The 24,759-nt window shown below is 49.6% G+C and overlaps 2 protein-coding genes across 3 annotated transcripts in view; both read left to right on the top strand.

Moving 5' to 3' along the window:
* The first annotated feature begins 2,762 nt into the window (after positions 1-2,762).
* On the top strand, positions 2,763-16,305 carry FBXO16 (F-box protein 16). 2 transcript variants are annotated; one of them, XM_038771261.1, is made up of 8 exons: positions 2,763-2,802; positions 4,318-4,446; positions 6,919-6,954; positions 10,144-10,350; positions 12,836-13,000; positions 14,102-14,325; positions 14,515-14,620; positions 15,873-16,305. In XM_038771261.1, exons 2-8 carry the CDS (start codon positions 4,351-4,353, stop codon positions 16,056-16,058), a joined length of 1,020 nt encoding a protein of 339 aa, XP_038627189.1. In that variant the 5' UTR covers positions 2,763-2,802; positions 4,318-4,350; the 3' UTR covers positions 16,059-16,305. The 2 variants fall into 2 exon arrangements, with proteins under 2 accessions (XP_038627189.1, XP_038627188.1); XM_038771260.1 differs by having other exon boundaries at positions 2,771-2,802; positions 14,102-14,331.
* Positions 16,306-20,810: 4,505 nt separating this feature from the next.
* ELP3 (elongator acetyltransferase complex subunit 3) overlaps positions 20,811-24,759 on the top strand; it is a 32,096-nt gene continuing 28,147 nt past the window's right edge. The window contains exon 1 of the mRNA XM_038771459.1: positions 20,811-20,871. Within this exon, the coding sequence (XP_038627387.1) occupies positions 20,853-20,871 (19 nt within the window). The 5' untranslated portion in view covers positions 20,811-20,852. The remainder of the gene's footprint in view (positions 20,872-24,759) is intronic.

Here is a 24,759-nt window from a genome sequence, read left to right as displayed (position 1 = left end):
GCCCTCCAGGATTCCCGAGGGAATTTGATCCCTTCTCTCCCCTCCTCCCATCCCTTCTCCTCCCCTCTTCCCCCACAGTGGAGGAACGAGTTCCCGGGGGCCCCAGGGCAGATTTTGTGTTCCGCATCTGCCCCTGCCCCCGCCGCCCCATTCGGAAAGCAGGGGTGCGGTGGGACCCCCACACCTCCTCCCTCCCCTGGCTGGTTCAGCCGAGAGCGACCTTGGCCCCTCTCCATTCATTCATTTCATTCAATCGTATGTATTGAGCGGTTACTGTGTGCAGAGCACTGTACTAAGCGCTTCTCCAGCTCTGCTTGCCCATCCCGGCGCCCCGCCCTGCCATCTGCGTGCACACACGCATGCACACATGCCCCCACTGAGGCACACATGGGCACACGTGCAAGTGTGTGCGTACAGACACGCACGGGAGGCATACCCAACCACTACCTCTCTGTCCCCATCTGTACATCTACAGGTACATTTAGTACGGTGCCCTGGAATCTGTGCGTGCTCAATAAATGCGATTGATTGATTAACTGATTGGGGCTGATCTGGGTGCGTGCTCAAATGCGATTGATTGATTGATTAACTGATGGGGCTAATCTGGGTCTTGGCAGTACGATTTCTCCAGTCCTTTGGAGGATTTGAACCGCTTTGGGGTTCTGGTTTTTTTTTTTTTTTGGTTGAGTTTGGGGGATTTTTGGTGGGGGACAAAGTGCAGCTTGTGAACACCAACCGCTTCTCTTTCCCCAACCCAAGTTTTATGCTCCAGCACTGATCATAATTACTGCCACCTATTAGATGGGATTTACACTCTGTAGGCTCGTTGTGGGAGGGAACGTGCCTACAAATTCTGTTGTATTGTACTCTCCCGAGCGCTTAATACACTACTCTGCCCACAGTAAGCAGTGGGGCCTAGTAGACCGTGAGCCTGGGAGTCTGAAGGATCTGGGTTCTAATCCCCACTCGGCTACATGTCTGATGCGTGACATTGGACAAGTCACTTCACTTCTCTGTGCCTCAGTTCCTTCATCTATAAAATGGGGATTAAGACTGGGAGTCCCATGTGGGACAGGGACTGTGTCCAATCCAATTTGCTTGTACCTACCCTAGCCCTTGGTACAGTACTTGGCACATAGTGCTTAAATACCACAATTAGTATCATTATTATTATTTATTGAGCACTTACTGAGAGCTTTTTTGCTTGGGAAAGTACAATATAATAGAGTTGGTAAATTCATAAATAATAATTATGGTATTTACTTACTATAATAATAATGGCATTTATTAAGCGCTTACTATGTGCAAAGCACTGTTCTAAGCGCTGGGGAGGTTACAAGGTGATCAGATTGTCCCACCGGGGCTCACAGTCTTAATCCCCATTTTACAGATGAGGTCACTGAGGCACAGAAAAGTTAAATGACTTGCCCAAGGTCACGCAGCAGACAAGTGGCAGAGCGGGAATTAGAACCCATGACTGCCCATAACGAGCTTATGGTCTGGTCATTCTTATGCCCCTTCCTTCCTCTCCCCCTCATCCCCCTCTCCATCCCCCCATCTTACCTCCTTCCCTTCCCCACAGCACCTGTATATATGTATATATGTTTGTACATATTTATTACTCTATTTATTTATTTATTTTACTTGTACATATCTATTCTATTTATTTTATTTTGTTAGTATGTTTGGTTTTGTTCTCTGTCTCCCCCTTTTAGACTGTGAGCCCACTGCTGGGTAGGGACTGTCTCTATATGTTGCCAACTTGTACTTCCCAAGCGCTTAGTACAGTGCTCTGCACACAGTAAGCGCTCAATAAATATGATTGATGATATAGAAAAGCCATATAGATTGGAAATTCTCCTGCTCCTCCTCCCCTCCCCATAGCCCCTACTCCCTCTGCTCTACCCCCTTCCCTGCCCCACAGCACTTGTGTATATTTGTACATATTTATTACTCTATTTATTTTATTAAAGATGTGTATGTATCTATAATTCTATTGATGCCTGTCCACTTGTTTTGTTTAGTTGTCGGTCTCCTTCTAGACGGTGAGCCCCTTGTTTCGAAGGGATTGGCTCTATCTGTTGCCGAATTGTACTTTCCAAGCGCTTTGTACAGTGCTGTGCACACAGTAAGCGCTCAATAAATACGATTGAATGAATGAGTTTCTGAGCTGCAAGTAAATTGAAATTATATAGTAATATATACCTGTGCATATGTATATATGTTTGTACATATTTATTACTCTTTTTATTTATTTATTTATTTTACTTGTACATATCTATTCTATTTATTTTATTTTGTTAGTATGTTTGGTTTTGTTCTCTGTCTCCCCCTTTTAGACTGTGAGCCCACTGTTGGGTAGGGACTGTCTCTATATGTTGCCAAGTTGTACTTCCCAAGCGCTTAGTACAGTGCTCTGCACACAGTAAGCGCTCAATAAATACGATTGATTGATTGATTGATTGATATAGTCTACTTTTGTTCTTTTCAACGGGCCCCCAAGGCTGCTGACCTTCCTCCTGACCACTAGAGGGCGCGGAAGGGAAGCGAGCGACTTGGGCCTCCCGCCCTGTGCGCAGGCGCGCCAGGGTCACCACTAGAGGGCGCGGAAGGGGAGCGAGCGACTTGGTCCTCCCGCCCTGTGCGCAGGCGCGCCGGGGTCACCACTAGAGGGCGCGGAAGCAAAGCGAGCGACTTGGTCCTCCCGCCTTGTGCGCAGGCGCGCCCGGGTCAGCGCCCCCCCCCCAACCTCATCAACCTCTCTGTATTCTCTCAACCGCTTAGTACAGTGCTCTGCGTACAGTAAGTGCTCAGTAAATACGATTGAATAAATTAATTAAGAAATAAAGAAATGACAGATGTGTACATAAGTGTGGTGGGGCTGAGGGAGGGATGAATAAAGGCTGCAAATTCGAGTGGAAAGGTGACGTAGAAGGGAGTGGGAGAAAAGGAAATGCGGCCTTAGTCGGGGAAGGCCTCTTGGAGGAGGTGGGATTTTAATACGGCCTTGAAGACGGGGAGAGTAATCGTCACAAAGCAGTCACCCCAGCACTTTGCCGCTCTTCCCCTTTTCCCCGCCTCCCACGGTTTCCTCTTTTCCATCGGTAATAATAATACCTGTGGTATTTTGTTAAGCACTTAGTAGGTGCCAAGCACTTTGCTGAGCACTAGAGAGATACGAGATCAATCAATCGTATTTATTGAGCGCTTACTGTGTGCAGAGCACTGTACTAAGTGCTTGGGAAGTACAAGTTGGCAACATACAGAGACAGTCCCTACCCAACAGTGGGCTCACAGTCTAAAAGGGGGAGGCAGAGAACAAAACCAAACATACTAACAAAATAAAATAAATAGAATAGATATGTACAAGTAAAATAAATAGAGTAATAAATATGTACAAACATATATACATATATATAGGTGCCGTGGGGAAGGGAAGGAGGTAAGATGAGGGGGACAGGAGGGAGAGGAAGGAAGGGGCTCAGTCTGGGAAGGCCTCCTGGAGGAGGTGAGCTCTCAGTAGGGCTAATCAGATAGAATCCGAGATAATCAGATAGGACACAGTCCCTGGACTACTCAGGGCTTACCATCTAAAGAGGAGGGGTAACAGGTATTGTAGCCCTATTTTCTGATGAGGAAATGGAAGCACAGAGAAGTTAAGTGACTTGCCCTAGGTTACACAGCAGACTAGTGGTGGAGCCGAGATTAGGGCTCTGACTCACGGGCCGGTGCTTTTTCCTCTAGACCACTCTGCTTCAGTCAATCTGAAGTATTTACTGACTGCCTAATGAAGGCAGGGCACTGGACTAAACACTTGGGAAAATACAGGAGAGTTCTCCTAGTAGACTCGATCCCTGCTCTCAAGGTGCTGACAGCCTAGTAAAAGGGGGCAGAGCTGAAATAATTTGCAAATAGGAGGGACGAAGGAGCTGCGAAGCCTGCCAGGGTAGGGGAAAAAGCGTGGCTTCCCCGCTCTCAGTTTCCTGTCCAGGACCAGCGAGGGGGAGCCGGGCTCCAGTGCTTGCTTTCCTGTCGCTGGCAACGTTGCCCAGGTGGTGCACACCGGACTTCCCCTCTGTGCCCTGGGAGGATTTCCCACAGCCTCCCTTCCCCCTTGCCAGTGGACAGAGTTTCTTGATTTTGGTTCAGAGGCGAGCCTGTCTTCCTAAACCTTGGGCCTGGCCTTACAGGGAGATGCGATTGATGTGATCAAGGCCTAGCATGTTCCCTGTCACCCCCCGTCACCTATCCTGTGTCCTGAAGCCCCTGCCCCAACAGCCACAGCAGTAGTGCAGTGTGTGGTCATATGTCCAACAGGTTCCTGCCCTCTGCCTGGGGCCCACTGGGAGGATGGCGTTTGCCCCGCCCAGAATCACAGATGGCCCCAAAATGCAGACCAAGAGGAGCACGTGGACGCCCCTGAACCACCAGCTCATGAATGACAAGGTGGGTCTGAGCGGCTCTTCCAGGTGGGGAAAGCTGGGGAAGTGGGATCATTTGGTGCGGAGCTAAGGTCATTTTGGGAAATCCAGACCAAGAAAGCCGGGTTTGGTGGCTTGGTCCTGAGGGCGGGGCCATGGTCAGGGATGAATAGGGAGCAACTTCCTCATGAGAATGGACCTCAAGGATCAGGTCACTCAGTTTAGACAGGGCTGGAATAGTGGGAAGACCATGAAACCAGAACTGTTAATCCCCAAATCCCACCCCTAACCCTGAGAGTGGGTAATCCAGAAGGGCAACCAGCATCCATTTCCTCCAGCATTCTAATACCCTGGCTTAGAAATCGGCGGGAGGGACCCAATAACAGCCATCAATCGATCTAGCAAAGGTTTTCATTGAATGCTTACTGCATACAGAGCACTGTACTAAGTGCTTGGGAGAATATACTATAGCAGAGCTGGTAGACACTTTTCCTGCCACCCGAAGTTACAGTCTACAGGGGAAACAGACATTAGAATAAATTACAGACATTAGTGGCGTGGGGCTGAGGGTGGAGTGAATAAAGGGGTACAAATCCAAGTCCAAGGGTGATGCAGAAGGGAGAGGAAGTAGGGGAAATGAGGCTTAGTCAGGGAAGGCCTTTTGGAGGAGCTGTGACTTTAATAAGGCTTTGAAGGTGGAGAGATGGTGGTCTGTAGCTTATAAAGGGGGACTGAGTTCCAGGATGTGGGCGAGGAGTTGGCGGCGAGATAGAAGAGATCGAGGTCTAGTGAGTAGGCTAGAGTTGGAAGAGCGAAGAGAGCTTGCTGAATTGTAGTAGGAAATCAAAAAGCTAAGACAGGAAGGGGTGAAGTGACTGCCCTCGTCCAGGGTCTCACGATCTTCGGATGGGATAGAACGTGTTCTCGATGAGAAGCAGTGAGGCTCAGCGGATAGAGCACTGGTTTGGAAGTCGGGCCACTCATCTACTGCGTGGCCTTTGGCAAGTCACTTCACTTCTCTGTGCCTCAGTTACCTCATCTGTAAAATGGTGGTTAAGCCTGTGAGCCCCTTGTGGGACAGGGACCATGTCCAATCTATTAGCTTATATCTACCCTAGCACCTAGTAGAGTACCTGGCACGTAGTAAGTGCTTAACAAATACCATTAAAAAAACCCCAAAAACCTTCTGGATCAGCTTTGGTACTTTCAGCTACCTCCTCCCCAGGACTTCAGGCCTCTGCTCTATGGGTGAAGGGGACAGAGGTTTCTTATATCATCGTGTTCATATGTCCTCCTTCTCCTCCTTCCTTCTATGTAAATGATTTCCATGTCTGTCCCTCCCACTTGACTGTAACAAGGGCAGAGATCGGGTCTAATAACATTATTGTGTAATAATAGTATTTATTAAGCTCTCGCTCTGTCTAGAGCACCGTACTACACACTGGAAAAGAATGTTCACATGGGAATTAGACATGGTCCCTGACCCTAATGGGGGCTCACAATTACAAATTATACTCAGTGCTCTCCCAAATACTGAATTCAGGGCTCTGCCCACAGCAGGCCTACTGATTAATACCACTTCATACGTGGAATCATGAGCAAAACTTTTGTCAAACAGAAACATTACCTGAGCACTTTCCATGTACAGGGACCGTGTCTGCTAACTCTGTTATATTGTACTCTCCCAAGCGCTTGTCCAGTACATAGTAAGTGCTCAATAAATACCACTGATCGATTGATTGCCGAGCACTGCCCTGCATCCTTGAGCGATTCCAACAGAGATGAAATAATAATAATGATGATGGCATTTATCAAGTGCTTACTATGTGCAAAGCACTATTCTAAGCACCGTGGAGGTTACAAGGTGATCAGGTTGTCCCATGGGGGGCTCACAGTCTTAATCCCCATTTTACAGTTGAGGTAGCTGAGGCCCAGAGAAGTTAAGTGACTTGCCCAAAGTCACACATCTGACAAGTGGCGGAGCTGGGATTTGAACCCATGAGCTCTGACTCCAAAGCCCGGGATCTTTCCGTCTGCTTCTCAAAAGAAAATATGAAATATGAAGGACAATAGGCCCGGCCTCAAGGAGCTTCCACTCTCCTGGCCATCTCTCTCCGACTGTCGTTTGAGTTTTAGCCTCCCCGTGTTTCGGCCCTTTGCTTCGCATTTCCTTTCTCTGTCTGACCAACATTACCAAGAGAGAGGCTTGACAAAGGTCAGAGAGCAGAGCTGGGAACCAAATCTGCTTCGGAGCTGATGGCGGACAGGTCTGGACCCCAGCCCCATGGTCCAGCCCAAATAGCATCTGGTCTCTATAGGTGGCCCCACAGTGTTTAGACCCCGGCAGTGGAGGGTGAGAGGGGAGGGGGACGACTACCCAGAGCCCATACAAATGTTAAGGGATCCTTTTGAAGTGTCTTCTTGTGTGTGTGTGTGTGTGTGAGGGGAAATTTTCACCCTCCCTTGCCTCTACTTACTCGCTGTTTTCTTTTTGTAGGTGTTTGAAGAGAGGAGGGTCCTGCTTGGAAAATGGGTAAACTCTACGGTGGGGGGCTGAGAGGGGGTGTACACACCTGGCATGATTTTTTTTTATCAGTAGGTGTTTGCGTAGCTGATCATCATCATCATCATCAATCGTATTTATTGAACGCTTACTGTGTGCAGAGCACTGTACCAAGCGCTTGGGAAGTACAAGTTGGTAACATATAGAGACAGTCCCTACCCAGCAGTGGGCTCACAGTCTAAAAGGGGGAGACAGAGAACAAAACCAAACGTACTAACAAAATAAAATAAATAGAATAGATATGTACAAGTAAAATAAATACATAAATAAAGTAATAAATATGTACAAACATATATACATATATACAGGTGCTGTGGGGAAGTGAAGGAGGTAAGATGTGGGGGATGGAGAGGGGGACGAGGATGATGGTACCCTATGTGACTGACAGTCCCTTCTGTCGTAGTGTGTGCATAAAGATAGTCCCTGCTGCACTGTCGCATTTGTGACCCACAGCACTGTACTAAGTGCCCTGGGGAGTTCAACAGAATTAGCAGACAAGTTCCCGCCCATAACCAGCTTACAGTCTAGAGGGGGAGACAGACAGACATTAATATGAATAAGTAAGTAGTTTATAATATGGAATTTACAGATAGTAATAATTACGGTACTTCTTAAGCACTTACTAGGTGCCAAACACTGTTCTAAGCACTGAAGTGGATACAAGTTAATCAGGTTGGACACAGTCCCTGTTCCCCGTGGGGCTCCCAGTCATCCCCATTTTACAGATGAGGTAACTGAGGCCCAGAGAAGTAAAGTGACTTACCCAAGGCCCCTCAGCAGACAAGTGGCTGAGCTGGGATTAGAATTTAGGTTCTTCTGACTGCCGGGCCCATGCAGTATACACTAAGCATGTGCCTAGGTGCTGTGGGGCTAGGGGTGGGGTGAGTATCAAGTGTCCAAAAGTCACAGATTGGAGCGCGGTGTCCCATCTTGGCACCGAGCAGTAGTTGTTGCACCTGGGTGGTGTTGGTGGAGCTTTTCCAAAAGTCAAGTAGGCCCCCGAGGGAGGCCCGGGCTGCACAGCACCCGGGATGTTAGTACTCCTCTGCCAGTTTGACCTGAACCTTGCTAATAATAATAACTGTATTCATTCATTCAATCGTATTTATTGAGTGCTTACTGTGTGCAGAGCACTGGACTAAGCACTTGGGAAGTACAGGTCGGCAACATATAGAGATGGTACCTACCCAACAACAGGCTCACGGTCTAGAAGGGGGAGACAGACAACAAAACAAAACACAGAGACAGGTATCAAGTCGTCAGAACGAATAGAATTAAAGCTAAATGGACATCATTAGGGACTGTCTCTATATGTTGCCAATTTGTACTTCCCAAGCACTTAGTACAGTGCTCTGCACATAGTAAGCGCTCAATAAATATGATTGATGATGATCATTAACAAAATAAATAGAACAGTAAATATGTACAAGTATTTACAAGTATATACAGGTGCTGTGGGAAGGAGGTAGGGCAGGGGGATGGGGAGGAGGAGAAGATAAAGGGGGCTCAGTCTGGGAAGGCCTCTTGGAGGAGGTGAGCTCTCAGTAGGACTTCGAAGGGAGGAAGAGAGCTAGCTTGGCGGATGTATGGAGGGAGGGCATTCCAGGCCAGGGGGAGGATGTGAGCACTTAGGCGCTGTTCTAAGTGCTGGGGTGGATCTGAGCAAATCAGATTGGACACAGTCCCTGTCCCACAAGGGGCTTACAGTCTTAATGCCCATTCTACAGATGAGGGAACTGAGACATAGAGAAGTGAGCGGCTTGCCCGAGGCCACACAGCAGACAAATGGCAGAGCCGCGATTAGAACCCAGGTCCTTCTGATTCCCAGGCCCCTGCTGTAACCACTAGGCCAAGCGGATAGGCCTGTCTGTCAGGTCACCCAAAAGACACACTGGGCTTTGTGATTTCTGCCTCTCCTCGTCCTCTCCGGCCAAGGCTGTGGCCCAAGAATCAGGATCCAGGCCCGGGTTGCCGATGGGAAGCCTCGGTTGAGTCGGGGGGTTTGTGGGGGTGGGCTCTGGCCTGCTGGAGTCACACAGTGTGCCATGATTAGAGAAAACCTCCGCCTCTCAAAGCGACCCCCCGGTTTGGGAATTAAAACGAAAAAGCCACCCTACGCTAGGCGCAGGGTGAGAAAATACCGCGGAGCTGGGAAAACATGCCCATTAATCGTCTTGTAACCCCACGCTTGACGTGAGGAAGAGAAAGTGTGAAGCCTCTCTCCACCCAGCTGACATCTGTTTGAAAATATGTGTCTGGAAAACATGCAGTGGAGTAAGCTACATTTTGAGCCGTGTACTAGTAGTCGCCAAGTGGGACTGACTGCACCCAAAACAAACGGACAAGAAAGCTTGAAACCAACATTTTGCGTTGGCAAGATGAGGTGGGCCTGCTGGGGCAACCCCCTTTTACAGGGAAGGTGTTGTCTACTGTGCCCTCGCCCAACACTCTGTGGGAGGGGTGGGGGACAGACTGTGTTAGCGCTCGGGGCCCCACAGCACTTATGTCCATATCTGTAATTTATTTATTTATTTATATTAGAGAAGAGGATAGAGAAGCAGCATGGCTGAGTGGAAAGAGCACGGGCTTGGGAGTCAGAAGTCATGGGTTCAAATCCCATCTCCACCAATTGTCAGCTGTGTGGCTTTGGGCAAGTCACTTCACTTCTCTGGGCCTCAGATATCTCATCTGTAAAATGGGGATGAAGACTGTGAGCCCCATGTGGGACAATCTGATCAGCTGTGGAGAAGCAGCGAGGCTCAGTGGAAAAACCACGGGCTTGGGAGTCAGAGGTCAGGGGTTCAAATCCCGGCTCCGCCAATTGTCAGCTGTGTGTCTTTGGGCAAGTCACTTGACTTCTCTGTGCCTCAGTGACCTCATCTGTAAAATGGGGATGAAGACTGTGAGCCCCCCGTGGGACAACCTGATCACCTTGTAACCTCCCCAGCGCTTAGAACAGTGCTTTGCACACAATAAATACTTAATAAATGCCGTCATTATTATATTAGTATCCGTCTCCCCATCCAGACCGTAAGCTTGTTGTGGGAAGGGAACGTGTCTGCTTACTGTTGTATTGTACTCTCCCAAGCGCTTAGTCCAGTGCTCTGCTCACAGTAAGCACTCCGTAGATACAAACGAATGAATGAATACCTTTTGCAGTTTGACAAGTGGACGGACGGGCAGCGTCGGCGGGTGCTGACGGACCTGTTTGAACGGTGCTCCCTGGCCCAGCAGAGGTTCTGCGGCAGAGAGCTTCAAGAGCGGGTGCCCGCCGAGGCCCAGGACTTCACCACCAGGCTCCCGCGGGCACTGGCCCTGCACATCTTCTCCTTCCTGGACCCCCGGAGCCTGTGCCGCTGCGCCCAGGTAAGGCCAGGGCCGCCCCGGGGCACAGCTGGCATTGGAAACCTGGTCTGCTGCCCACTGGACCACACCACCTCCCTCCCCAATTTTCATAATCCTAGTATTTCGGCAGCATGGCCTAGTGGAAAGAGCACGGGCCCAGGAGTCAGAGCACCTGGGTTCTAATCCCAGCTCCGTACTTGTCCGCTGGTGACCTTGGGCATGTCACTGCACTTCTCCGGGCCTCAGTTACCTCATCTGTAAAATGGGGATTAAGACCGTGAGCCCTGTGTGGGTCAGGGACTGTGTCCAACCTGATTATCTTGGGTCTACCCCAGTGCTTAGTACAGTGCCTGGCACATAGTAAGCACTTAACAAGTACCAGTAAAAAAAAAAAAAAGTGCCGATCGCTGTACTAAGCACTGGAGTATATATATATATATATATATATATATATATATATATATATATATATTAGATATATATATATATACACACACATATATATAGTAGATATGTATATATATACATATATATATAGTAGATATGTATATATATACATATATGTATATGTAAATCAGACTCATTACCTGTCCCACCTACTCATTCATTCATTCAGTCGTATTTATTGAGCGCTTACTGTGTGCAGAGCACTGTACTAAGCACTTGGAAGAATACAATACAACAATAAACAGACACATTCCCTGCCCACAACAAGCTTACAGTCCTAGTAGGAGGCAAAGCAAGTATCAAATCCCCATTTTTACCAATGAGTAAAGTGAGGCCCAAAGAAATTTGCTGACTTGCCCGAGGTCATGGAGTAAGCAAGTGGTGGTGCCTGTATTAGAGCCCAGATTCCCCTGATTCCAAGGCCCATGCTCTTTCCTCTAGGTTATGTCACGTCTCTGCTTCTCACTGTGGTAGACCTCGCACTCGGATCCCTTCCAAAGCAAAGCGGTTTCCTGCTCCCCTGTTCCTGCTGAGCCCCTAGTGCCTGGCCCACCCGAAGGGGTCACCATGTATTGCCTCCTCCCAGCTAGCTAGTCAGTCAGTCAGTCAATCAATTGTATTTATTGAGAGCTTGCTGTGTGCAGAGCGGTTGGGAGAGTACAAGAGAACAATAAAACAGACCCATTCCCTGCCCACAAAGAGCTTACGGTCTAGAGGGGGAGACAGACATTAATATAAATAAATAAATTTTGGCTATATACCCCCCTCCCAAAGGGGGTGCCAGGGGGAAGGTGGGCACTGGTGGAAGGTTAAAAAGCTACAACTGCTCTCCCAACTCATCGCCCACCGGCCTGGTGCTGCAGAGGCCGACGATAATAATAATAATAATAATAATAATAATGATGGTATTTGTTAAGTGCTTACTAAGTGCCAGGCACTGTTCTAAGTGCCAGGGTGGGTACAGATAAATCAGGTTGGACACAATCCCTATCCCATGTGGGGCTCACAGTCTCAGTCCCCATTTTACAGATGAGGGAACTGAGGCCCAGAGAAGTGAGGTGATTCTCCCGAGGTCACACAGCAGACAAGTGGCAGAACCAGGATTGGAACCCATGACCTTCTGACTCCCAGGTCTGCGGAGCGCCCTCCCTCATCAGATCTGCCAAACAATCACTCTTCTTCCCTTCAAAGCCCTATTGAAGCCGCACCTCCTCCAAGAGGCCTTCCCAGACTATACCCCCTTTTCCTCAGCTCCCCCTCCCTTCCGTATCACCTAGACTCGCTCCCTTTGCTCTCCCCCGCTTCTCCCCACCCCACAGCACTTACGTATATAGGTATATATCTATAATTCTACTTATTTATATTGATGCCCTTTTGCTTGTTTTGATGTCTGTCTCCCCCTTTCTAGACTGCCCAGTGTGGGCAGGGATTGTCTCTCTTTATTGCTGTATTGTACCTTCCAAACGCCTAGTACAGTGCTCTGCACCCAGTAAGCGCTCAATAAATCATTCATTCAATCGTATTTATTGAGCGCTTACTGTGTGCAGAGCACTGTACTAAGCGCTTGGGAAGTACAAGTTGGCAACATATAGAGACGGTCCCTACCCAACAACGGGCTCGCAGTCTAGAAGGGGGAGACAGACAACAGAACAAAACATGTGGACAGGTGTCAAGTCTTTTAGACTGTGAGCCCATTGTTGGGTAGGGACTGTCTCTATATGTTGCCAATTTGTACTTCCCAAGCGCTTAGTACAGTGCTCTGCACATAGTAAGCGCTCAATAAATACGATTGATGAAGTCATCGGAATAAATAGAAATAAAGCTAGATGCAATGAATGAATGAATGAATCCACTCTGTCAGTCCATCAACCGATGGTCTGTTCACCAAGTGCCTACTGTGTGCAAAGCACTGGGGAGAGCTCACCAGAAGCCAAAGCCCTAGTCCCCGCCCTTGGGGAGCTTGTACTCTACTGGGGCGGGGGACTGGGGGAGGCGGCCCCAGCGGACAGATCATACTTCTCGAGCGGTCAATCAGAGTCTTCCGTCTGGCCGTCCCCAGGTGAGCTGGCCCTGGAAGAACCTGGCCGAGCTGGACCAGCTGTGGACGCCCAAGTGTCTGCGCTTTGGCTGGTGCCCTGCCGTGTCCCCGAGACCCCGGGAGCAGGGCGTGTGGAAGGACCACTACGTCGACATGGTCAAACGGCTGCACGTCACTGGGCCCACGGTGGGTCTGGGGGCATCTGGGGAGGGCGGGGGGAACCCACCGTTACCGGCACCCGCGGCAGGAAGCTATTTCTGCAGTTCCTTTCACTGGGATAATGGTCACCGGGCAGCCTGGTCTCTGGACAGCCCGGTCCACCTACAGCCTGACTGCCATAGGGCCGGTTCGCTGGGCAGCCTGGTCACCGGCGGTCTGACTGACCACCGGATAGCTCTGTTTGCCAGTTGTGGTCCTGGAACCTTCTCTCTGGGGCAGAATGAAAGGCTCCTCTGCTTTGGGGCGGTGACTCTTCCAACACAAAAGGGATGGCCTGGAGCGGAAGCCCAGTGTGTGCCAGAAATTCATTCATTCAAGCGTATTTACTGAGTGCTTACTGCATGCCGAGCACTGTATTGAGCACTTGGAAAGTACAGTTCAGCAATAAAGAGAGACTATCCCTCCCCACAACGGGCTTACAATCTAGAATCACAGTCAAAGCCTGCCCGTGGGGTGACAGCTAACAGTGTCATCCCCAGCAGCATTTTTTGAGCACCACTGTGTGCAAGACACTATACTGGGTGCCCCGTGACAGGCAGGGCACTCTACTAGATGCCTGTAGTACAGTGCTCTGCACACGGTAAGTGCGTAATAAATACGATTGAGTGCTTACTGTGTGCAGAACACTTTTCTAAGCTCTTGGGAGAGGACAGTACAACGATAAGCGGACACATTCCCTGCCCACAAGGAGCTGACAGTCTAGAGAGAGTTTTATCTGCAAGTGCTCTAGAACGGGCTCCTCCTTATGCCCCCTGTCCTGACCCGTGACCCCAGACCTCCCAACCTTCAGCTTTTGAGCTGCCCGCCAGAGAACAGCGAGTTGACTGGCATTTCTCCTCCGCTCCTTTCCCGTCAGCAAAAAGGCCCGGAAGGGCCTTGACGGCCCCGGGAGAGGGGGTCAGAGCTGCAGGGCCCAGAATGGCCGGGGTGGATGACCCTTGGTGGGACAGAGGGGGGGGAGGTCAGAGCTGGACGACTCCCTGGACTGTCCAGGCCGCGGCGGCTGTTGATCACGGGTTTGCGGACATGTGATTCCTTTCTTCCTTCCATGCCCCACCCCACCTCCAGACACCCCCAAGAGAAGACCTGGAGATCCCCGACGTCCGGCCCGTGGCCAGAGGCACCCCCGAGGGCCCGCCATCAGCCAGGCGGTGGGCGTCATCCTGGCCCCCAAAGCAGGCCAGCAGGGCAAAGAGAGACCTTCCGCCGTGGCGATCCACCGACAGGCATCCCACCGACACCATCCGGTTCAACTACCTGGACAATCAGGGCCTCGGGGAACCGGCCCGGAGGCAGGGGTGATGCTCGGGTCCCCGCTCTCCCGCTTCTGCTGGGGTGGGGCCATCGCCCCTCTCAATTGGGACTCTCTGTCCCTGGCCACTGAGTCTACCCCAACCCCCGCCTCCGACCCCTGCCCCCGTCCCCAACCTTTCCCAGCCCTCTCTGTGGCTCATTTCTTCCCTCCTTCTCCCAATGTTTAGGAGGAAGAAGGGAGGGGGAATGACCCCAGACATCAGTCGACAGTCATATGAGAAGAAAAAGAAATTGGGCAGCGGGTCTCGCAAACTTCGGAAAGTGAAGTCTCTGGTAAATTTATCCCAGTGGAAACGTGCTCTCCCCCCCCCCCCCCACGACCTCTCCCCCAGTGGAATCCCCTCTCCTCCCTCCACCTTCCTGATCCCTTTCCCTCCCTCCATCCCCTTCCTACCCCACCCAAAAAGACCCTTGGATTGGGGGCAGGGCAGCATCTGGGGCTTTAGAGGTTTTTCCCAAGCACTGCTTTGGGGGATCCCTAATGGTAGAAATCCAAGTATGTACTGAGCACCCACTTGAGGCAGTGCATTGTACTAAGCAGTTAGGAAACCAGAGCAGTAGCCCAGATTTCCTATCCACAGGGAGCGTCCACTCAAATGAGGCAGACGGACTTAGACATGTTAATAATTATAGTATTTGTACTGGGTCCCAGCATTATACTAAGCACTGGGATAGATTCAAGCTAATCAAGTTGGACACAGTCCCTGTGTCACATGGGGCTCACAGCCTTAATTCCCATTTTACAGATGAGGTACTGTACAGTCTAAGTGGGAGGAGGAAAAGGTACTTAATCTCTACAGATGGAAAAACTAAGCCACAGTGAAGTCAAGTGACTTGTCCAAGGTCACACAGCAGGCAAGTGGCAGAGTGGGATTAGAACTCAGATCTCCTCACTCCCAGTCCAGTGCTCTTTTTCCACTGGGCCACAGTGCTTTTCCCTTCCCTTCCTGCCCGTCCACAGTGCTGAGAGGGAAGAAGCCGTGTTGAGCAGGGAGCAGAGCTGATCCTGGGATCGATCGAGTGCTTGATTGTGTGGTGGCGGAAAGAGCAGTACGTGTGCAAGGCCACAAAGATGAACGAGGTGGTGGACTTCACCTCCTAAACCCAGGGGAGACCCTTGGTTGGCCGAATGGTCAAGGGAGGCCCGTGTGAAGGCAGAGGAAGGGCTAGATGACCCGTGGAGCTGTCTCTCAGTCCCGGGATCAATCAACCCATCAATGGTATTTATTGAGCACTTACTGTGTGCTGAGCACTGTACTACGCTCTTGGGAGAGGACACTATAACAAGAGTTGGTAGACATTCCCTTCCCACAGCGAGCTGACGGTGTAAAGTGGAGACAGGCATGAATTACTAAGAGGTTGGGAGAGTATAATGGAGTTAGTAGACCCAATCCCTGCCCTCAAGGCCTGGGTTGCTAGAGGATGGGTCTGGTCACCATCTCACCTGTACGCTCATCAGTCTCCAGCTGTTTCAGTTCTCCTGGAGTTGTGGGGGAAATTCTAGCGCTGGATTTCCCCCCCGCAGATGTCCCTGGCCACGGACCCCCGCTCCGCTCCAAGAGCCCCCGCCTACCCCCAAGTGCACCCGCCGGGCACCTCAGTAGGCGGGCAGGCACCAAGGCACCAAAACCCGCCCCGTCCACCGCGGTCAGAGTTCCTGACGGGAGGCTGGGGGTCAGCCAGCCTCGCCTGGGTCCAGCCCACACCCTGAGGGACCGCGCGGAGAGACGACTCTTGCCCACAGCCGGTGATTCTGAGCTCCCTGGGCTCGGCCGGATTGGGGGAGAGACTGGCTGGGCCGGCTTCTTCTCCAGCTCCTTCATTCATTCATCTAGCCATCATTATTGTTTAAGAATCTATTGTGTCAGAGTATTGTACTGGGCACCCGCTGTATGCAGAGAGCTGTACTGATCTTATGTTTGTGTCTTTATACTCTATTGATACGCACCCCAGCCCCACAGCACTTATGTATATAGTCTTTAAAATCTACCATTTCCCCTCTCTGTAATTTATTTTAATGTCTTTTTCCCCTTGTAGACTGTAAGCTCTTTGTGGGCAGGAATCATGTCTGCCTACCCAATTGTATTGTACTTTCACAAGCATTCAGTAAAGTGTTCTGCACATAGCGCTCAATAAATATCATTGGTTGATTTTGCTTCCCTTTGTATTTAATATATTTTAATATCTGTCACCTGCCTCAGGACCTGCCCCACGGCCCAGTTGCCTCATCTGTAAAATGGGGATTAAGACTGTGAGCCCCACGTGGGACAACCTGATTACCTTGTATCTACCCCAGTGCTTAGAACGGTGCTTGGCACACAGTAAACGCTTAACAAATATCATATTTATTATTATGAAAATGGGAATTAAGACTTGTGGCTTAGTGGAAAGATCCCGGGCTTGGGAGTCAGAGGTCGTGGGTTCTAATCCCGGCTCTGCCACTTGTCAGCTGTGTGACTTTGGGCAAGTCACTTAATTTCTCTGTGCCTCAGTTACCTCATCTGTAAAATGGGGATTGAAACTGTGAGCCCCACGTGGGACAACCTGATTACCCTGTATATACCCCAGCACTTAGAACAGTGTTTGGCCCATAGTAAGCGCTTAACAAATACCATCATCATCATCAAGACTGATCCCCATGTGGGACAACCTGTGCTTGGCACATAGTAAGCGCTTAACAAATACCATCATTATTATTATGTCTATTCCAGGGCTTAGAACAGTACTTGGCACATAGTAAGAGTTTAACAAATACCATCATTATTTAACTTCAAATGCGCCCTCTCGCCCTCCCTGTCTCAGCTGGAGGCGTCCACCCTGTAGAACTGTTTACCGCTATATTGCAGTACTTCACGGCTGCATTGAGCTTTCCGAGCGCTTAGGACAATGCTGTGCGCCCAGTAAGCGCTCAATAAATACCACTGGCTGAATGAAGTGTCTGTCGGTGCAGGCCCCGGTCCCTCGGGCGCACGGTTCCCTCTCCTGAATGCCAAAAAAACTCCCGTGCTTCAGAACCAAATCGCCCGGAGTAGTAAACATAATAATTTTGGTATTTGTTAAGGGCTTACTATGTGCCAAGCACTGTTCTAAGCCCTGGGGTCTATACAAGGTCATCGGCTGGTCCCACGAGGGGCTCACAGTCTTAATTCCCACTTTCCAGATGAGAAAACTGAGGCTCAGAGGAGTGAAGTGACTTACCCAAGGTCACACAGCAGACAAGCGGCGGAGGCTGGATTAATAATCAATCAATCGTATTGGGCGCTTACTGCGTGCAGAGCACTGTACTAAGCGCTTGGGAAGTCCAAGTTGGCAACACAAAGAGACAGTCCCTACCCAACAGTGGGCTCACAGTCTAAAAGGGGGAGACAGAGAACAAAACCAAACATACTAACAAAATAAAATAAATAGAATTGGTATGTACAAGTAAAATAAATAAATAAATAGGGTAATAAATATATACAGACATATATACATATATACAGGTGCTGTGGGGAAGAGAAGGATAATAATAATGATGGCATTTGTTAAGCGCTTACTATGTGCAGAGCACTGTTCTAAGCGCTGCGGGGGGAATGCAAGGTGATCAAGTTGTCCCACGTGGGGCTCACAGTCTTAATCCCCATTTTACAGATGAGGGAACTGAGGCTTAGAGAAGTTAAGTGACTTGCCCAAGGTCAAACAGCAGACACGTGGCGGAGTTGGGATTAGAACCCATGACTGTGAGCCCACTGTTGGGTAGGGACTGTCTCTATATGTTGCCGATTTGTACTTCCCAAGCGCTTAGTACAGTGCTCTGCACATAGTAAGCGCTCAATAAATACGATTGATGATGATGATGATGACCTCTGACTCCAAAGCCCGTGCTCTTTCCACTGAGCCAGGCCGGTGGTACTTTTTGAGTGCTTACTAAGCCGAGCAGAGCGCTGTACTAAACATGAGAATCAGCCTGGCTCAGTGGAAAGAGCACGGACTTGGGAGCCAGCGGTCACTTGTCAGCTGTGTGGCTTTGGGCAAGTCACGTAACTTCTCTGAGCCTCAGTTACCTCATCTGTAAAAGGGAGGTGAAGACTGTGAGCCCCACATGGGACAAGCTGATCCCCTTGCATCCCCCCCACCCCATCCTCCAGGGCCTGTCCACATTATTCAGACCACGGCCCACGACCGACATAACCCCACCCCATCAACCAGGCTACGCTTAATAATAATGGCATTTATTAAGCACTTACTATGTGCAAAGCACTGTTCTAAGCGCTGGGGGGGGGGGATACAAGGTGATCGGGTTGTTCCACGTGAGGCTCACAGTCTTCATCCCCATTTTCCAGATGAGGGAACTGAGGCCCAGAGAAGTGAAGTGACTTGCCCAAAGTTACACAGCTGACATACATACACAGCACCTGTATATATGTTTGTACACATTTATTACTCTATTTTACTTGTACATACTTACTATTCTATTTATTTTATTTTGTTGATATGTTTTGTTTCGTTGCCCGTCTCCCCCTTCTAGACTGTGAGCCCGCTGTTGGGTAGGGACCGTCTCTATACATTGCCAACTTGGACTGCCCAAGCACTTAGTACAGTGCTCAGCACACAGTAAGCGCTCAATAAATACGATTGAATGAATGAGTGAATGACAGGTGGTGGAGCGGAATTTGAACCTGTGACCTCTGACTCTGACGTTGCTGAGCCAGCAGTGTGGCTCAGTGGAAAGAGCACGGGCTTTGGAGTCAGAGGTCATGGGTTCAAGTCCCGACTCCGCTAATTGTCAGCTGTGTGACTTTGGGCGACTCCGCCAATTGTCAGCTGTGTGACTTTGGGCAAGTCACTTAACTTCTCTGGGCCTCAGTTACCTCATCCATAAAATGGGGATTCCGACTGTGAGCCCCCCATGGGACAACCTGATCACCTTGTAACTTCCCCCAACGCTTAGGACAGTTCTTTGCACATAGTAAGCGCTTAATAAATGCCATTATTATTATTTATTATTTTGGGCAAGTCACTTCACTAATCTGGGCCTCAATTCCCTCATCTGCAAAATGGGGATTAAGACTGTAAGTGTAAGCCCCCCGTGGGACAACCTGATTGCCTTGTAACCTCCCCAGTGCTTAGAACAGTGTTTTGCACATAGTAAGTGCTTAATAAATGCCATCATTATTATTATTATTATCAGATTGGACCAAGTCCCTATCTCAAAAAATCGAAGCAGGGGTTAGATGGAGGAAGAATGAGAATAAGAAGTCACTTCACTTCTCTGGGCTTCAGTCGCCTCATCTGTTAGAAGCAGCTTGGCTCAGTGGAAAGAGCCCGGGCTTGGGAGTCAGAGGTCATGGGTTCAAATCCCTACTCTGCCACTTGTCAACCGTGTGACTTTGGGCAAGTCACTTCACTTCTCTGTGCCTCAGTGACCTCATCTGTAAAATGGGGATGAAGACTGTGAGCCCCCAGTGGGACAACCTTCTCACCCTGTAACCTCCCCAGCGCTTAGAACAGTGCTTTGCACATAGTAAGCGCTTAATAAATGCCATTATCATTATTATTATTTATTATTTTGGGCAAGTCACTTTGCTAATCTGGGCCTCATTTCCCTCATCTGCAAAATGGGGATTAAGACTGTAAGCCGCCACGTGGGACAACCTGATGGCCTTGTAACCTCCCCAGTGCTTAGAACAGTGCTTTGCACATAGTAAGCGCTTAATAAATGCCATCATCATCATCATCAATCGTATTTATTGCCATCATCATTATTATTATTATTCCCTAACGACCAGTTAGGAGGCCTTCCCCGACTGAGCCCCTTCCTTCCTCTTCCCCTCGTCCCCTTCTCTATCCCCCCATCTTACCTCCTTCCCTTCCCCCCAGCACCTGTATATATGTTTGTACATATTTATTACTCTATTTATTTATTTTGCTTGTACATATCTATTCTATTCATTTTATTTTGTTAGTATGTTTGGTTCTGTTCTCCCGTCTCCCCCTTTTAGACTGTGAGCCCACTTGTTGGGTAGGGACCGTCTCTAGATGTTGCCAACTTGGACTTCCCAAGCGCTTAGTCCAGTGCTCTGCACACAGCAAGCGCTCAATAAATACGATTGATTGATTGATTGAAGTCACTTCACTAATCTGGGCCTCAGTTCCCTCATCTGCAAAATGGGGATTAAGACTTTAAGTCCCCCGTGGGACAACCTGATGGCCTTGTAACCTCCCCGGCGCTTAGAACAGTGCTTTGCACATAGTAATCGCTTAATAAATGTTATTATTATTATTATCATTATTATTATTATTATTATTATTATTATTATTATTATTATTCCCTAACGAGCAGCATGCCCTCTCCCTTCTTCCCTTCCCACGTGCAGGCCCCGCCCGCTGGCTGCGGGTCCCTCCCCGCTGAGCCCGGCCCCGTCCCGCTTGACGGCAGTGTGGCCCGTCTTGCCGCCGCTTTACGACGTTTTGCGGCGCTGCCGGGCCCAGCTGTCGGTTGCGTGGGCCTGACGGCGACTCCAGGATGAAGCAGAAGAGGAAAGGTGGGTGTGAAGCCCCCTCTGCCCCCGGGACCCCCCCTTGGCTTCCCCTCCCTCTGTCCATCCGCCCAGCCAGCCCTCTTCCTCCCTTCAAGGCCCTACTGAGAGCTCCCCTCCTCCAGGAGGCCTTCCCAGACTGAGCCCCTTCCTTCCTCTCCCCCTCGTCCCCCCCTCCACCCCCATCTTACCTCCTTCCCTTCCCCACTGCACCTGTATAAATGTTTGTACATATTTGTTACTCTATTTTACTTGTACATATCTATTCTATTTATTTTATTTTGTGAGTATGTTTGGTTTTGTTCTCTGTCTCCCCCTTTTAGACTGTGAGCCCACTGTTGGGTAGGGACTGTCTCTGTATGTTGCCAACTTGGACTTCCCAAGCGGTTAGTGCAGTGCTCTGCACACAGTAAGCGCTCAATAAATACGATTGATGATGATGATGATGATCCTCTCCCGTCCCCTCCCCTCCCGTCCCTAGGGTCCGGTTTAGCGCCTCTATTTGGGGGCCGCCTCAGCCTCCAGAGGAACCGTGGCCCCCATCCATCCCCCCTGACTGGCCCCCAGTGACCCAGCAGGGACCATCCCACCCCCCTGACTCTCCCCCGGTGACCCAGCCCGGACCGTCCAACACCCCTGATTCTTTCCTGTCCATCAATCAATCAATCAGTCGTATTTATTGAGCGCTTACTGTGTGCAGAGCACTGTACTAAGCGCTTGGGAAGTACAAGTTGGCAACATATAGAGACGGTCCCTACCCAACGGTGGGCTCACAGTCCATCCCTGAGTCTCCCTCAGTGACTGAACATGAGCCATCCCACACCCGTGACTCTACCCCAGCAAACCACATGGGCTATCCAACACCCCTGACTCTCCCCCAGTGACCCATCATAGACCATCCTATACCCTTGACTCTCCCCTCTTCTTCCCTGACTCACCCCAAGTGAGCCACATGGGCCATCCAACATCATCAATCGTATTTATTGAGCACTTACTGTGTGCAGAGCACTGTACTAAGCGCTTGACTCTTACCCCTGATTCTCCCCTCTTCTTCCCTGACTCACCCCCAGTGAGCCACATGGGCCATCCAACACCCCTGACTCTCCCCCAGTGACCCATCATAGACCATCCTATACCCCCTGACTCTCCCCTCTTCTTCCCTGACTCTCCCCCAGCGAACCACATGGACTATCCAACACCCCTGACTCTCCCGCAGTGATCCATCATACACCATCCTATACCCCTGACTCTCCCCTCTTCTTCCCTGACTCTCCCCCAGCGAACCACATGGACTATCCAACACCCCTGACTCTCCCGCAGTGATCCATCATACACCATCCTATACCCCTGACTCTCCCCTCTTCTTCCCTGACTCACCCCCAGTGAGCCACATGGGCCATCCAACACCCCCGACTCTCCCCCCAGTGACCTATTATAGACCATCCTATATCCCTGACTCACCCCAAGTGAGCCACGTGGGCCATTCAACACCCCTGGCTCTCCCCCAGTGACCCATCATAGACCATCCTATACCCCTGACTCTCCCTCTTCTTCCCCGACTCACTCCCAGTGAACCACATGGGCCATGCAACACCCCTGACCCTCCCCATCCCGGCCTCGGCCCCGGTGAACCAGCGTGGACCATCAGACAGCCCTGACTCTCCCTTCTCTTTCATCCCTGATTCCCCCCCAGTAACCCAGTGTTCCTGCCTGCACAGTTCTGTTGGGATCGGATCCCCTTACTCACCATGCTGGAGAAGCAGCATGGCTCACTGGAAAGAGCATGGGCTTTGGAGTCAGAGTTCCTGGGTTCAAATCCCGGCTCTGCCAATTGTCAGCTGTGTGACTTTGGGCAAGTCGCTTCACTTCTCTGGGCCTCAGTTCCCTCATCTGTAAAATGGGGATTGAGACTGTGAGCCCCCCATGGGACAACCTGATCAATCAATCAATCAATCGTATTTATTGAGCGCTTACTATGTGCAGAGCACTGTACTAAGCGCTTGGGAAGTACAAATTGGCATCACATAGAGACAGTCCCTACCCAACAGTGGGCTCACAGTCTAAAAGGGGGAGACAGAGAACAGAACCAAACATACCAACAAAATAAAATAAGTAGGATAGAAATGTACAAGTAAAATAAGTACAAGTAAATAAGTACAAGTAAAATAAGTACAAGTAAAATAAATAAATAAATAAATAGAGTAATAAATATGTACAACCTGATCACCTTGTAAACTCCCCAGCGCTTAAAACAGTGCTTTGCACATAGTAAACACGTAATAAATGTCATTATTATTATTGTTATTATTATTGTTATTTGCTAGGGGGATTCGTACGAACTTTGAATAGCAGGGGACCACGGTCTGGGCCCCTTCCCCAGGGCAGGGATCAGCAAAGCTAGTGCCTCGGCCCTACCCCGGGCCCTCAGCATAAACCAAGTCCCATGTGCTATTTCGCATCAAGCAGAAACTCCTCACCAGAGACTTTAAGAAAGGCATTGTCAGCTTTTTCCCCATCTCTCCTTGCTCCTCTCCCTCCACAACTTAGCTTGTACACTTTGTTTCTCTCAAACCAACCTCCTCACTGTGCCTCGTTTTCATCTTGACCTGGTGCCCAGAGCTAGGGGTTTATTTATATTAATGTCTGGCTCCCACTCTAGACTGTAAACTCGTAGGCAAGGAATGTATCTTTTATATTGTTATACTGTACTCTCCCAAGCACTTAGTATAGTGCTGTACGTACAGGAAGTGCTCAGTGAATACCATTGACTTTCTTAAGGGCCTTAGGTTAAACGATAATAATAATGTTATTTGCTAAGCGCTTACTGTGTTCCAAAAACTGTTCTAAGGGCTGGGGTAGATGCAAGGTAATCAGCTTGTCCTACGTGGGGCTCAATCTTCACCCCAGTTTTACAGATGAGGTAACTGAGGCACAGAAAAGTTTAGCACCTTGCCCAAAGTCACACAGCGAAACCCACTTCCTTCTACTTCCAAGCCCTTGCTCTTTCCACTAAGCCACATTGCTCTCTAAAGGGACTGGCTCTATATGTTGCCAACTTGTACTTCCCAAGCGCTTAGTACAGTGCTCTGCACACAGTAAGCGATCAATAAATACGATTGATTGATTGATTAAAGGTTGAACAAGGTGCCAAACAGCTTGTTAGCGCCTGTGGGCCTCATAGCCCCTCCCTGTTTCACAGTCAATCAGTAGTACTTCCTGAGCATTTACTATTATGCACAGCACTGTACGGAGTGCTTGGGAGCATTCAATAGAGTCCTCAAAGGGCTGAGTATCTAGCAGAGGGACCCACCTTAAAACAAGTTAGTGGTATTTAAAGATGGGTAAATAAGTGCTACCAGGGGAGAGATAGGTGGGGACTGTAATAATAATAATGATGATGGTATTTATTAAGAGCTTACTATGAGCAAAGCACTGTTCTAAGCGCTGAAGCACCGTTCTAAGCGCTAGTGCATAGATAAGTAGTCTGGTAAATAGGGCGATTAATCAGGGAAGACTTCCTTGAGGAGTTGGGCTCTGATGATGGGAAGTGAGGTGGTTTCCTGGGTATGAAGGGGAAGGAAGCAAGGAGGTTATGGCTAGGAAGATGAAAGCGAGGCACAGTGAGGAGGTTGGTTTGAGAGAAATAAAGTGTACAAGCTGAGGTGTGGTGAGAGGAGCAAGGAGAGATGGGGAAAATGCTGACAGCACCGCCCTTAAAGTCTCTGGTGAGGAATTTCTGCTTGATGTGAAATAGTGTGGCCTAGTGGATAGAGCTCGGGCTTGGAAGTCAAAAGCAGCATGGGAAGCAGCATGGCCCAATGGAAAAGAGCACGGGCTTTGGAGTCAGAGGTCATGAGTTCAAATCCCGACTTTGCCAATTGTCAGCTGTGTGAC

Source organism: Tachyglossus aculeatus, chromosome X2 (genome assembly GCF_015852505.1).
Source record: "Tachyglossus aculeatus isolate mTacAcu1 chromosome X2, mTacAcu1.pri, whole genome shotgun sequence".
Lineage (NCBI taxonomy): Eukaryota > Metazoa > Chordata > Mammalia > Monotremata > Tachyglossidae > Tachyglossus > Tachyglossus aculeatus.
Note: the sequence above shows the minus strand (reverse complement) of the source record. Positions and strands in the feature narration are given on the sequence as shown.

What these genes read in the sequence shown, in the direction of transcription:
- FBXO16 (XM_038771260.1), top strand. Translation starts at nt 4,351, where the DNA reads ATGGCGTTTGCCCCGCCCAGAATCACAGATGGCCCCAAAATGCAGACC. An exon ending in GCCTGTGCCGCTGCGCCCAG is followed by an intron (nt 10,351 to 12,835) that starts GTAAGGCCAGGG and finishes GGCCGTCCCCAG; the next exon opens with GTGAGCTGGCCCTGGAAGAA. An exon ending in GAACCGGCCCGGAGGCAGGG is followed by an intron (nt 14,332 to 14,514) that starts GTGATGCTCGGG and finishes CCCAATGTTTAG; the next exon opens with GAGGAAGAAGGGAGGGGGAA.